We start from the raw sequence: 12,683 nt of genomic DNA, 5'->3' as shown, positions 1-12,683 counted from the left end.
GCTCCATCAGAGTCCTGGGGTCCACAGGACTGCCATCCCTTCCCGGGTTCCCCAGCCCTATGAGGCACGGACCCAGCCAGAATTCCCTGGAGATGTTTCCAAAACCATGGGCATACTCCTCCCAGTCTCTCCAGAAGTCTGTCTGTCCGTCCATGCGGCGCTGGAACACCTGGAGAGCAGACAAGGGCAGCATTAGCCTTGGCTCCTGGGCATCGGCCCCTGGGCTACCCAGGTCCCCCGGCTCTGAACGCAACCCACCAGCCAGCCGCCTCCATCCGTCTCCATGTCACAGAACACATCCAAAGGCCGCTCGCGGTTGCCGTTGAGGAAGATGGTGGTGGTCTTTGAGGTGCTGGGCCCGTTCTGCATCTCCTCCCCACAGTCCCGGGGGAAGGGGACCCGCAGCCCACCTGTGGAGAGGAGATGGGGAGTCTGTCTGTCCCCAAGTCTCAGGCCCCAGCCGCCCACCTACGCTCAGGCCCAGTGTCAGTACCTGTAGTAAAGGAAGTGGACACAGGGGGCGTGAGGCTCTCGCCCCAAACAGCCCGCAGCTGGGCTCTGTAGAAGGTGGAAGGGAAGAGGCGGAGAAGCCGGTGGGAGGTGGTTCCTGCGGGAAGCAGGATCTCCTGGAGACAGACAGACAGACAAGGGACAGTCAGCGGAAGTGAGATGGCCAGAGGGGCACCCCCAAATCTAGCTATGGAAAGCAGACGGCCAGTGAGGCAGGGCTGGGGTACCTGAATCTGTCCTCCAGGGGTGTCAAAGCTGAGCAGGTAGCCTGTGGGTGGGACTTCGGGCTCAGTCCAAGTGAGCAGGGCCGTGCGAGGGGTCACTTCCTTGGCCTCCAAGTCCTGGGGGGCCTTCAGCCCTGGGGATGGAGGAAGAGATGGGTGAGCCCATATCTGCTGCCTTGACCCTCCCACGACCCCTTCCCCACACAACCCCGGCTCTACCTGTGGTGAAGGTAATGCTGGCTGGCGAGGTGAAGTTCGGGCCTCGGAGACCACGCACGGTGGCCGTGTAGTTGGTGTCAATCGCCAGGTCTGTCAGCGGGTAGTCTACGGCGCTGCCGGGTGCTGAGGCCTGCAGGGGTGGGGCTGGGAGTGGGGGTGGGCATCAGCTCCTGCCCATCCATGCTGTACCTTGCTCTCCCCACCTCTTCAGAGGAGGTTCAGCCATGCTCACCCCCAGGGGATGCAACCTGGACGTTGTATTCGTCCACGGGTTTGTGGGGAGGTTTCCAGTGCAGCAGGGCGGATCCGTCAGTCAAGTTCAGTGCACGCAGCTGGGTGGGGCCATCGGGAACTGGCAGAAACAGGGGCTCAGAGGCTTCCCAGCCAACTTCACTGCCTCCCCAGGGTCCCTCTGCCCCCTTTTCACCCTCGCTCCTCTCTCTCTGCCTGTCATGGTGCTGGGGGCAGCCCCTCTTACCTGTCGTGAGGAAGCCTGTGAGAGGCTCACTCTCCTCGAAGCCACGGACGGAGACCACAGTCACCTCGTAGCGAGTGTCTGAGCTCAACCCCTGGAGGACCTGGGTCTGGGTTCGGCCGTCCACTACCACACTTTGCGGCTCTCCTACAAACATGGGTGGAGCCCGGGGGTCACCTAGGAGGCCTGAGACCAGCTGGAGAATGGGCGGTGTGCAGGGGTGGGGCGGGCAAGAGAGGAGGAGATCTAAGGAGGACTTGGCAGGACAGGGTCATCACCTCCATCTGCGAGCTGGTAGGAAATTTTGAAGCTGTCCACCCTGGATGGTGGCGGCACCCAGTTGACTCTGGCTGATGTTTCCCCAATTTCACTGAATTGTAGGTCACGGGGGCTCTCCAGAACTGAAGACAGCAAGGGAGGGGTGCAGTGAGGAGGGTGTGTGTAAGAAGGTTCCTTCCCCTTCTCCCTGAGTGCTCTGGCTTCAGAGAGGTCCACCATGCCTCTCTGGAAGGTTCCCAGGACAGAAGTCTCTCTCTAATGCCTTCAAGCCCACTCTCCATACCCCTGTGCCATGCTGGGCACTACTCTGGTGCCCAGCGTGGGCACTACTCTGGTGCCCAGCGTGGGCCCTCACCTGGGCTGAGGGTGCGGGCGGTGCCCTGAATGCTGTCCGCCTTGTGCGGCCCACGCAGCCCGTACAGAGTGAGGCTGTACAGGGTCCCGGGATGTAAGTCCCGAAGCACAGCTGAGCGCTGTGTCCCGGGCACCATCAGCTCTCGCTGGAGCAGAGGACGAAGGTGCGGCTCCAGGGTGCTTGGCGAGGGGACCCCAAAGCGTATTAGGAAGGTGTCAAAGGAACCAAGCGGGGCCTCCCAGTTTAGCCGCAGAGAAGTAGTGGTCATGTCCGTCACGGACAGCTGGGACAGGCGGGGCCCCGGGTCCCCTGGGGTCTGACCAGCAGGAACTGGACCTGTGGGAAATGGGTAGGAGAAAAAGGTTTGGAGACACAGATATATGCCAGCCCTAAGGCTCGGAGCACGTCACGTCTGTCATCCTTCCCTATTGGTCAGAAGAGTTGGGCTCTTGAGGAACAGAACCACAGGTTGACTCAGTGACTGACTGGGGAGAGAGAGGGGCAGTGTAGGGTAAGTGACCTCAACCCTTCCTGGGCATCTTCCTCATGCCTTCCCTGTGGCAGCCGCTTCTGGATGCCACCTTCCACCCTTCCTAGCCCCCAGACTAGGAAGGTGCAGGCCTGGCCCACCTGTGGTACCCTCTGCAGAGACAGGTCCATGGCGCATCTCCTCGCGGAGGCCATAGAGGAAGAACTTGTAGGAGGTGCTGGGCTCCAGGCCTGAGATGAGGACCTTGTTCTGGTGTCCATCAACAAGCAAGGCTTGGGGCTGTCCCTCTGTGTCCTGGTACTGGACCACAAAGGAGTCAAAGGGACCACGGTCCACACCCCAGGAGAGGCGCAGGGAGTCTGGGGTTGCTTCCGTTACTTTCAGCATCCCCAGGCGGGGTGCTTCAGGGGGTTCAGTGGGGCTTGGGGTTGACATGTCCTCTTCTGGGGCTGCATGGGAGAAATCAGGGTGGAATCTTCACAGGGTGCTGGGCACCTGCCTGCCCATCCTATCCCCTTCAAAGGAATGGTTATGAGGCTTGGGGTGAAGACACTTCACAGTCTAGGCAGGTACCCCAAGTGAGGAGAGGGAGGGAGCAGGGCATCTTCTAGAACCTTCCAGTTCTTGAATTTGTTTTACCCCTGCCTTGGCATTACCTCCTGACATCCAGGAGGGCCACTCAGAGCCCAGCCCCGGGATCTCTGACCTGGGAAGCTGCTGTGCCTGTTGGTCCCTCCTCAGCTGCTTGCTGCTTCGGGACCAGGGACTCCTTGCCCATTTCCCAGCGCCTGGCACATCAACCCCCTCAGCAGTGGTCCCTCAGGCTCTGCCCTGGCCCCGCCCCTAGCGCCTGTGCTCCGTGCTTCTGAGAGCGGCTGAGGGTGGCACCATCGGCTGGGGTGGCTGGTGTACGTGCCTGGCAAGTCACACTAGTGTCCTTGGCCTGGCTGATCTGAAGTGGGTGTCAGTGGCCTCTGTCCATTGGATTTCCCAGTGATTTTCCATTTGAGACACATCCCTGGCTTCTGAGAATGGGGCGGGGTGTGTGTGTGTACCTATGTGGCAAGGGTATGGAGCCGTTCTAACGGGGTAGTGGGGAGCAGCTGGTGACGGGGATGACTGGGGTCAGGAGAGCAGGGAACCTACAAGGCCTGTCCTTGCTGCCTGACCTGGTTCCTGTTCTCTCAAATGACTGATCAGCCCCAGGGGTGGGCACAGGTCCTCCCTTCTCTGACTCTGGACAGGCCCCTGCCCTTTCCACCCGTCCTCTCTGGCCAATCTCTTTGTCCTCAGACTCCTCAGGCCTGTGGTCAGGCAGGGCGGCTCACCTGTCACTCCGAGGGCAGAGACGGGCCCCACGCGCTTTCCTCCAGCCAGCCCATAGAGCAGAAACTTGTACTTGCGGCGTGGCTGCAGACCCTCTATGGTGACCTCGTTCTGGTCTGCAGCCACGACCACTGTCTGGGGCTGCCCATCCCTGTCTCTGTACTGAACCAGGAAGGAGTCAAAGGGGCCCTGGGCCACCGTCCACGAGAGGCGTAAAGAGTCAGCCGTCTCTCCGGTCACTGTCAGTTCACCGAGGCGGGGCTGCGGCGTCTTCTCCAGGGGGGCTGAGGGGAGAATGGGGATGGTTCAGGTTAGCGTCTCCAGCCCTGGAGACTTCGGGATGTGTGGCCTCGGGGACAGACAGCTGAGGACACAGCCAGGCCTGCGTGGTCCTGCTGTGGGGGACTGAGGGAGAGCCGCCTTGTCTCAGGAGGCACTGCCTAGCCCTTTCCTGCCTGGCGCCCGTTTGCTGCGGTCAGGTCACAGAGGGTCACAGTGAGAGAGGGCTAGCGGTGGGCACAGACTGATCTTCATTTCCTCTGGGCAGGGCTGTGGCCAGAACTGAGGCTTCTGGGGGCATTTCAGTGCCAGAGAGATACTCTCAAGCGGGGAGAGCTCCCATCAACCTGGGGCTGCCCCCCATCCCCTACACAGTCCAGAATTAATATCCCGGGACCAGGTGGGGCAGAGAGACGACCTGCCCACCTGAGGGTGGCAGCTGACAGACGAGGCTTGGACAAGCCTGTATAATGAAGGTTTGGGGGAAGAACTATGGTATCTGAGGGCTCCAGGCCCTGATGTCTGCCTGGGGTGACTGACTCACGGACCTGGGAGTGGGGTAAGGGTCATGGACCCACTCCACCCCTCCCTTGGGGGCTGACTCATGGGCACAAAAACACCAGATTTTTTCCATCGTCTTCTGCAGCCAGGCCTTTCCACCTCATGGCTCAGGGTTGGGAGGAAGAGGATATGGGTGCCAGCTACGGGTCGCCGGCACAGTGGGGAGCGGGCTGGGCGCTGGCACAGTGCGGGGGGGCCGTGGTGCAGATTAGGTGGCTCAACCATGTCACGTGGCTGGCCAAGACTGGATTTGGGTTTGAACCCCGGTTAACCAAGCCTAGAAGCTCCTTCTCCTTGACAATCATCAGTGAAGGAAGGAGACGGTGTGTATAAAATGCTCAGACTATACCCAGTCCAGGGCAGGACTGGCGTTTGCTGTAACGGCTTTTCCTCTTAGACTGAGGACAGGACAAGTCCCTGGAAGGCCCTGGGGATGGGAGCTGTGCCAGAGTGGGAGGTAGGGCTGGGGCTCACCTGTGGTGTGCTCCCCTCCACAGAGGTGGGGGCCTGGGCTCACCTGTGGTGCCCTCCACAGAGGCGGGGCCCAGCCGTTTGCGGCCTGCCAGGCCGTAAAGCAGAAACTTGTATTTCCTATTGGGCTCCAGGCCAGGGATGGTGACCTCACGCTGGTCTGCTGTCACCGGCACCACCTGGAGCTGCCCTCCCCTGTCCTTGTACTGGACTAGGAAGGAGTCGAACTCGCCCTCGGGGACAGTCCAGGAGAGACCCACGGAGTTCTGGGTCACGTCTGTCATCGTCAGTTCCCCAAGATGAGGAAGGAGCTTTGTGTCTGGATGGAGAGGAGAGGAAGCCACTTAGAACGTGTAGTGTACGTACCGCAGCGCCGGGGGCACGGACGGGAGCGGCGGCTGGGGCCCCGCTCTTGGTGGTCAGAGGGGGCGATGATCGGGCCGCGCTCTGGATAAAAGAGCCTCCAGGAAAGGAAGCGAATGTGCCTGCCCAGTGATGAGGGAGAAGGACGGAGTGAAAGTCTGAATTTGGGTGGACCTCACAAAGAAATGGGTCGCCAAACTCCAAGGTCTGGAATGTGGGGCACAGAACCATGAAGTTCCAACAGTTGCCACAAGGGGGCAAAGGGTGCTGGGGGTTGCAGGGTCCGCAGCGTTGGGCCCTCACTCACCAGTTTTCGCATCTACGGAGACAGGGCCATGGCGCTTTCCATCCCGGAGTCCAAAGAGGAGAAACTTGTACTTGCGGGCCGGGTCCAAACCTGAGACGGTGACCTCACTCAGGTCTCTGCTCACAGGTACCGTCTGGGGCTGCCCCTGGGCATCCTTGTACTGGACGAGGAAGGAGTCGAAGGGGCCCTGGGCCACAGTCCAGGACAGGCGCACAGTACTGGAAGTCACATCTGCCACAGCCAGGTCCCCCAGGCGGGGCTCTATGGGGGGCTCTGTGGGCAGGGGCGCTGCAACAGAGCAGAAGTGGCTAAGGGGTACAGGCAGAACCCGCTGAGGGGACCAGGCTGCCCCCAGGCTGCAGAGCAGCTTTGCACGGCTTCTTCAAACCCCTGACCCTAGCCATAGGCAGGGCTGCAGTCGCTCACACCTCGGAGCCCCTGAACCACCTATGGCTGGCACAGCAGTTCTCAACCTGTGGGTCGCGACCCCTTTGGCAACCGTTTATCTCCAAAAATATTTACATCATGACTCATAACAGTAGTAAAATTAGCTGGGCGGTGATGGCAAGGCCTTTAATTGGGAGGAGGCAGAGGAATGCAAATCTCTGAGTTTGAGGCCAGCCTGGTCTACAGAGAGAGTTTCAGGACGGCCAGGGTTACACAGTGAAGCCCTGTCTTGAAAAGCCAAAAAAAAAAAAAAAAAAAAAAACAAGTAGCAAAATTACAGTTGTGAAGTAGTAATGAAAATAATTTCATGATTGGGGGGTCACCACAACATGAGGAACTGTATTGAAAGGTTGTAGTAGGGACTGGAGAGATAGCTCGGTGGTTAAGAACACTGGCTGTTCTTCCAGAGGTCCCGAGTTCAGTTCCCAGCATCCACATGGCAGCTCACAACCATCTGTGGTGGGATTGATGTCCTCTTCTGGTGTGCAGGCATATATGTAAGCAAAGTGCTTTTTTTGTTTTGTTTTGTTTTTTTTTGAGACAGGGTTTCTCTGTGTAGCCCTGGCTGTCCTGGAACTAGCTCTTGTAAACCAGGCTGGTCTCAGACTCACAGAGATCTACCTGCCTCTGCCTCCCGAGTGCTGGGATTAAAGGCGTGTGCCACCACGACCCGGCCATAAATAAACATTTAAGAAATAAATAAAAGGTCACAACACTAGGAAGGTTGAGAACCTCTGATTTAGCAGACGCCATTGTGATTGTTCCCCCGTTGCTGGAGCTGCCACTGTGTTAAAAACTACTTGTAAAACCCCACAGTCCAGCTGGAGGAGATTCAGACCCAAGTAGCCCAGATCCGGAGCCTGCTGTGAGTCACCAAATACCCGGAGAGGGAGCCAAGGTGGGAGGAATGAGTGGGGTTCTGGAGTGGGGGAAGGAGGGACCGCAAGGACAGCTCTAAGGATGGCGGCGCTGACCCTCTCTCTATTCCAGGTGAGGGGGTCGGAAGCTCAGTGAAGCCCCAGAGACAACTGGGAAGAAAGGGGGAGCAGAGGGCAGGGCAGAGAGTGTGGGGAGAAGAGAGAAGCCACGGAAGGCAAAAGCAAAAACAGACCCCAGCCACACTCACCCGTCACGCCCACGGTGGACACGGGGCCCACACGCTGGCCGTCATGGAGTCCATACAGGTTCATCTTGTATTTGCGCCCAGGCTCCAGGTCTCTCACGATGACCTCCCTCTCCTGGCCCCCAACACGCACCACCTGGGGCCGCCCATCGCTGTCCTTGTACTGGACAGTGAAGGAGTCAAAGTCTCCCTGGGGGACGGTCCAGGAGAGGCTCAGGGAGTCTGGGGACGATGCTGTGATGGTCAGGTCTCCCAGGAGCGGCTCCTCAGGGGGCTCTGGGGCCTCTGTGCTGGGCTCTGTGGGGCTGGGGGTCTCTTCCTCTGCAGCTGAGAAGGGGACAGACAGGTGAGCAGGGTCCCCGCAGGTGTCCTCAAGTAAGGACAGAGCAGCCATAATTACCAAGGTGGTTCTAAGGTCAGTTCAGAGAAGCCCACCTTGGGGCTTTGGGGTCCTGGTCAGCTGACAGATGGCCAACATGCCCAGGCTCCTGGGTCAGTTGAGGGGACCTGAACACCAGCACAGCAAAGCTGTCTGTGGCCCTGCTGCCCAGGGAGACTGGCCAGCCCAGAAGAAGGCACACAAAGGCAGACCTTAGCGTTAGCAACGCAAGTCTGTGGGGCTGAGCAGGTCTGGGGTACTAACAGCACCCAGCCATGGATCCCTACCCAGCTGTCACCAAATAGTTTGACCGGTTGGTCCCACTCTGAGTCTCCCATGTCCACTCACCTGTCACCCCGACAACAGACACGGGGCCCACACGCTGGCCACTGTGGAAGCCATACAGGTTCATCTTGTACTTGTGGTCTGGCTCCAGGCCGGGGATGGTGACCTGGTCCTCGTGCCCTGGCACCCGCACCACCTTGGGCTGCCCATCCCCGTTCTTGTACTGGATCAGGAAGTGGTCAAACTGTCCTTCGGGGACTGTCCAGGAGAGGCTCAGGGAGTCCGGGGTGGCGTCTGTCACGGACAGCTCTCCTAGATGCGGCTTCTTAGGAGGAAGCTCAGGAGTTGTGGTGGGCACCAGCTGTGTGGTCATAACTTCCTCTGGAGCTGAACACACAAACACATACACATGGGCATACGCACACACACACACACACACACACACAAACACACAAATTCAGGTCTTCTCTGTGTTCAGTTAGAATATAAAGAAACATTTTTTAAAACAAAGTTCCCAGCCACAATTCGAGCACCACTTGCCTTTTCCGTTCCTTCTACACTGCCATTCCTAGCATCCCGCCCAGACACCTGCCAACACCCATGTGACTTCTCCTCTCCCTCCCGCACTTGCCTCTTTTGAACATGCTCCCTGCCCTGGCTCTCCTTGCTGTCCACTTCCTCGCTGGGCTCAGATCTTTACCCCAGCCAGGTCTGGAAACCCTCTCCCTGAGGCTGCATCCCAGCTGCTAGTGAGCTCAGTGCACTCCAGACTCTCGCTGTGTCCCTCTTGGGTGCCTCACACTCCCCCACCCCACCTCTTCTATCACAGAATCTCCGCTGGGCCACCATCTCCTCTCTGCCTTCAGGCTCAGTTCACTTCTCCCTGCTAACTGGTTGTGCTTCATGAGGAAGCCAGGCTTTGAACAGGACTTCCAATGGCAGGTGCCAGTGTTCAGCTAGGAACTGGATGCCCAGTCCTGTGTGGAATCCCGGGCTTCCGAGCGGCCCCCGCCTCTCCATCAACCCCTCAAGACCACCCTGCATCCCAGAGGACATCTCACTAAATCTCGGTTCTTCGTGGACCAGCTTCTTTCTAGCCTTCTGTCCTTTACACAGCGGGGACATTGGCCTATAACTGTTCTCTCTGCCCTGTCACCAAGCCAATGCCTGTTTGACCTCGGGTCTCAGTGGTCTTATGAGAAAGTTAGTTTAGATGTCCCCTCAGGTACTGTTCCGGCCCCTAGGGGTCCCATGTTCTGGGCCCTTGGCAGAACTTGGGCCTTCTGCCTGTCACCCTGACTGTGAAGTCCATGCTAACACCGCTGGGTTTTCCCCTCAGCCTAACAGAGACCAGCAGCCCAGGCTCTGTCAGCTCAGAGCGGTCCTAGCACAGCTCTGTCTTACGTAATCACACCAAACATAGACAATGGCACAGAAAACAGACGCCAGCCAAGGCCACCTGGTACCATGAGGGCAAGCTTAGAATCCTAGTCCCACAAAGACACACTCGATCATTTGCTACAAAACAACCAAACAGCCCTCATTAGGTAGTGACTGATTTCTGCCTCTTCCAACAACTCTGGCTTTGTGGGCCCGCAAAACACCTTCCCCAGACAGAGCTCAGCAAACTCACCGCTGCTGGAGGCTCTACGGGCAGAGCTGAACTCCACTTGCTAAGGCTTCCGTATCCCCAACTAACTTAGTAGCTGCTCTCTAACCCCAGAGTCCCCCACAGCCCAGCACCCCCAAGTGTCGACCCACAGTTCATTCCAGGAGAGTCTTGGGAAGGTTGGCTCCCCAGCTGACAGCCCCACAGTCCCCGGATCAGGGAACGGAGGCATGTGAATGAAATTTTAAAATGGAAGGAAGGGAGGAAAGAAGGAAGGAAGGAAGGAAGGAGGGAGGGAGGGAGGGAGGAAGGGAGAGAGGGAGGGAGGAAGGAGGGAGGGAGGCAGAGACAGAGGGAGGAAGGGAGGGAGGATGAAAGAAGGAAGAAATGAGGAAGGAAGAGAGGAAGGAGGGAGGGAGGAAAGAAGGAGGGAGAAAAGATTGAAGTTAGAAAGGAACAAGGAAGAAAGGAAGGAAGGAAAGAGAAAAAGGAAAAAAGGTTTAAAGTGGTTTGTACGTACATATGCAGACTCCATTCTGTATTCCCACCCACTTCCCCGGGTCAGACAACTTCACAGGGACAGAGCCGCTCTGTGAGGAGCCTTGCTAGCACATCCCAGACAGGGGCTGACACTTCTGCTGTGGGCTTTGCTGCTCCGGGCTGATCCATGAACCAGCAGCGTTTTTCCCAGGATCCCCTTAGAAACAGGCTCTGGACACACTGCTGGGTCTGAGGCTGACTGGTGGAGATGTCAGACCTGCCAGGCAGCTATGGTGCACAGTACAGACGTTTCCATGACAATGGCTGGAAAAAGAGTGGTGTGGGACTGGTTTCCCCATAGAGGCACAGCTAACACTCACCCGTCACGCCCACGGTGGACACGGGGCCCACACGCTGGCCATCATGGAGTCCATACAGGTTCATCTTGTATTTGCGCCCAGGCTCCAGGTCTCTCACGATGGCCTCCCTCTCCTGGCCCCCAACACGCACCACCTGGGGCCGCCCATCACTGTCCTTGTACTGGACAGTAAAGGAGTCAAAGTCTCCCTGGGGGACGGTCCAGGAGAGGCTCAGGGAGTCTGGGGACGATGCTGTGATGGTCAGGTCTCCCAGGAGCGGCTCCTCAGGGGGCTCTGGGGCCTCTGTGCTGGGCTCTGTGGGGCTGGGGGTCTCTTCCTCTGCAGCTGAGAAGGGGACAGACAGGTGAGCAGGGTCCCCGCAGGTGAACTTGGCTCTTGAAGAGGAGCTATGGCTATGAGGGAGGTCCCAATGCCAGTTCAGAGATAGCCCTCTCTTGGGGTCTGGTGTCCCTGGTCAGCTGACAACTGGCCAACATGCCCAAGCTCCTGGGTCAGCTGAGGGGACCTGGACAGTGCCAGCACAGCAATGGTCTTAATGTCCCCACCTCCTGCACAGGGGAGATAGGCCAGCTCCAGGGAGAGGCCATAGCCTTGGCCACAGAAGGTCTGGGGTATTAGCCAGTTCCAGGCCACTGATCCCCACCCAGAGCAGACAGTCTCTCTCCTAATGAATCCTAGGCTCCCATGTCTACTCACCTGTCACCCCGACAACAGACACGGGGCCCACACGCTGGCCACTGTGGATGCCATACAGGTTCATCTTGTACTTGTGGTCCGGCTCCAGGCCGGGGATGGTGATCTGGTCCTCGTGCCCTGGTACCCGCACCACCTTGGGCTGCCCATCCCCGTTCTTGTACTGGATCACAAATTGGTCAAACTGTCCTTCGGGGACTGTCCAGGAGAGGCTCAGGGAGTCAGGGGTGGCGTCTGTCACGGTCAGCTCCCCCAGGCTGGGCTTCTTAGGGGTTGTGGTGGGCACCACCTGTGTGGTCATGGTCTCCTCCTCTGGATCTGGACACACACACAGAGGGACAGGTTATGTCTTCCCTGTCCTCAGTATCCACACAAAGGGGCTTTTTATAAAGATGAAGCCCCGAAGACTTCTGGGGGAAGTGACACTGGCCGCAGAGATCGCTACGTATCTTCTCCGTGCCTTCTACACTGCCACTCCTGGCACCCCGCCTAGGTTCTCCCCCCTCTATCCACCAACACGACTTCTCCCCTTCCTCTACCCTCTACCATGTTTGAGCAGGCCCCACAAGGCCACTGCCCTGGCCTTCCCTGTGCTGGATCCCTTTGCCATTTCCTTCCTCACTGGCTTCAGGACTTTGCTCAGAACAGGCTTGGAACATCACGCTAGACACCCGCCCCGCCCCCTCCCAGATGCCATCATTTGAGATGAGTTGTTGGAGGTCTCTGGCTGGAGACAGCTGACACTCAACTCCCCAGTGTCCAGGTCGGGGGACAGGGTTCTTTGTGGAGTGAATGAATTGATGTATGGGAATAAAATTGAAAATTGCAACAATAAACAAATAAATAAAAATGAAATCAATAAAGTGAGTTTTAGGTGCACGGTGAGAACGCTAGCCTCCTCGCTGTTTCCTCACAGGCGGATGCGCCCTGCACAGACACAGCCTCTGTGAGGAACCAGAGGCGGTCACAGGCTCAGCAACAAGTTCCGAGGCTGTGCCTTGGCTATGGAGTTTTTACCACCGGTTCGGTTCTCGGGGTCCTGTGAGGGACAGAATAACAGGTTCTGGACGCACGACTGGGTCTGGTCTGGTTTGTAGGTGGCTGTTTCCTCCCGTCTAAAGCATGCCCTCAAGTCCCTCTCAGGAAGTTTGCTGAAGCTTAGAAGGCTTACAAGGCCTCAGCATGGCCACAGAAGCACGAATGTAGAGAGGAGGGATTCTCAGCAGGCGCATGCTGAGCAGGAGCTCAGGAGAGCACTGTGAGCTGTAACCGTGCTGGAGTTGGGTTTGCGTGGCGCGGCTGCCTCTGAGCTATCACCACTCCTGGAAAGATCATCACATTCCCGCGAGTGACCCAGGTGAACACATTGCTGAGCTGGACATGGTTGGGGTTGTTGCTTGGGTCTGACTTCAGTGACTCATCTGGCAT

The 12,683-nt window shown here is 58.1% G+C and overlaps 1 protein-coding gene across 3 annotated transcripts in view; it reads right to left on the bottom strand.

The window, feature by feature from the left end:
- Tnxb (tenascin XB) overlaps positions 1 to 12,683 on the bottom strand; it is a 60,037-nt gene that overhangs the window by 1,042 nt on the left and 46,312 nt on the right. For all 3 annotated transcript variants that reach the window (XM_087898504.1, XM_087898506.1, XM_087898507.1), the window contains 17 exons: positions 11,259 to 11,573; positions 10,563 to 10,886; positions 8,157 to 8,480; positions 7,433 to 7,756; positions 5,860 to 6,147; positions 5,236 to 5,508; positions 3,881 to 4,162; positions 2,693 to 3,001; positions 2,063 to 2,398; positions 1,707 to 1,829; positions 1,432 to 1,575; positions 1,186 to 1,305; positions 954 to 1,097; positions 738 to 868; positions 494 to 626; positions 259 to 410; positions 73 to 169 (listed from right to left, as the gene is read on the bottom strand). In XM_087898504.1, coding sequence (XP_087754630.1) covers positions 73 to 169; positions 259 to 410; positions 494 to 626; positions 738 to 868; positions 954 to 1,097; positions 1,186 to 1,305; positions 1,432 to 1,575; positions 1,707 to 1,829; positions 2,063 to 2,398; positions 2,693 to 3,001; positions 3,881 to 4,162; positions 5,236 to 5,508; positions 5,860 to 6,147; positions 7,433 to 7,756; positions 8,157 to 8,480; positions 10,563 to 10,886; positions 11,259 to 11,573 — 3,819 coding nt within the window. The remainder of the gene's footprint in view (positions 1 to 72; positions 170 to 258; positions 411 to 493; positions 627 to 737; positions 869 to 953; positions 1,098 to 1,185; positions 1,306 to 1,431; positions 1,576 to 1,706; positions 1,830 to 2,062; positions 2,399 to 2,692; positions 3,002 to 3,880; positions 4,163 to 5,235; positions 5,509 to 5,859; positions 6,148 to 7,432; positions 7,757 to 8,156; positions 8,481 to 10,562; positions 10,887 to 11,258; positions 11,574 to 12,683) is intronic.

This window comes from Myodes glareolus, chromosome 18 (assembly GCF_982192425.1).
Source record: "Myodes glareolus chromosome 18, mMyoGla1.1, whole genome shotgun sequence".
NCBI lineage: Eukaryota > Metazoa > Chordata > Mammalia > Rodentia > Cricetidae > Myodes > Myodes glareolus.
This window is presented reverse-complemented; position numbering and strand designations above follow the sequence as displayed.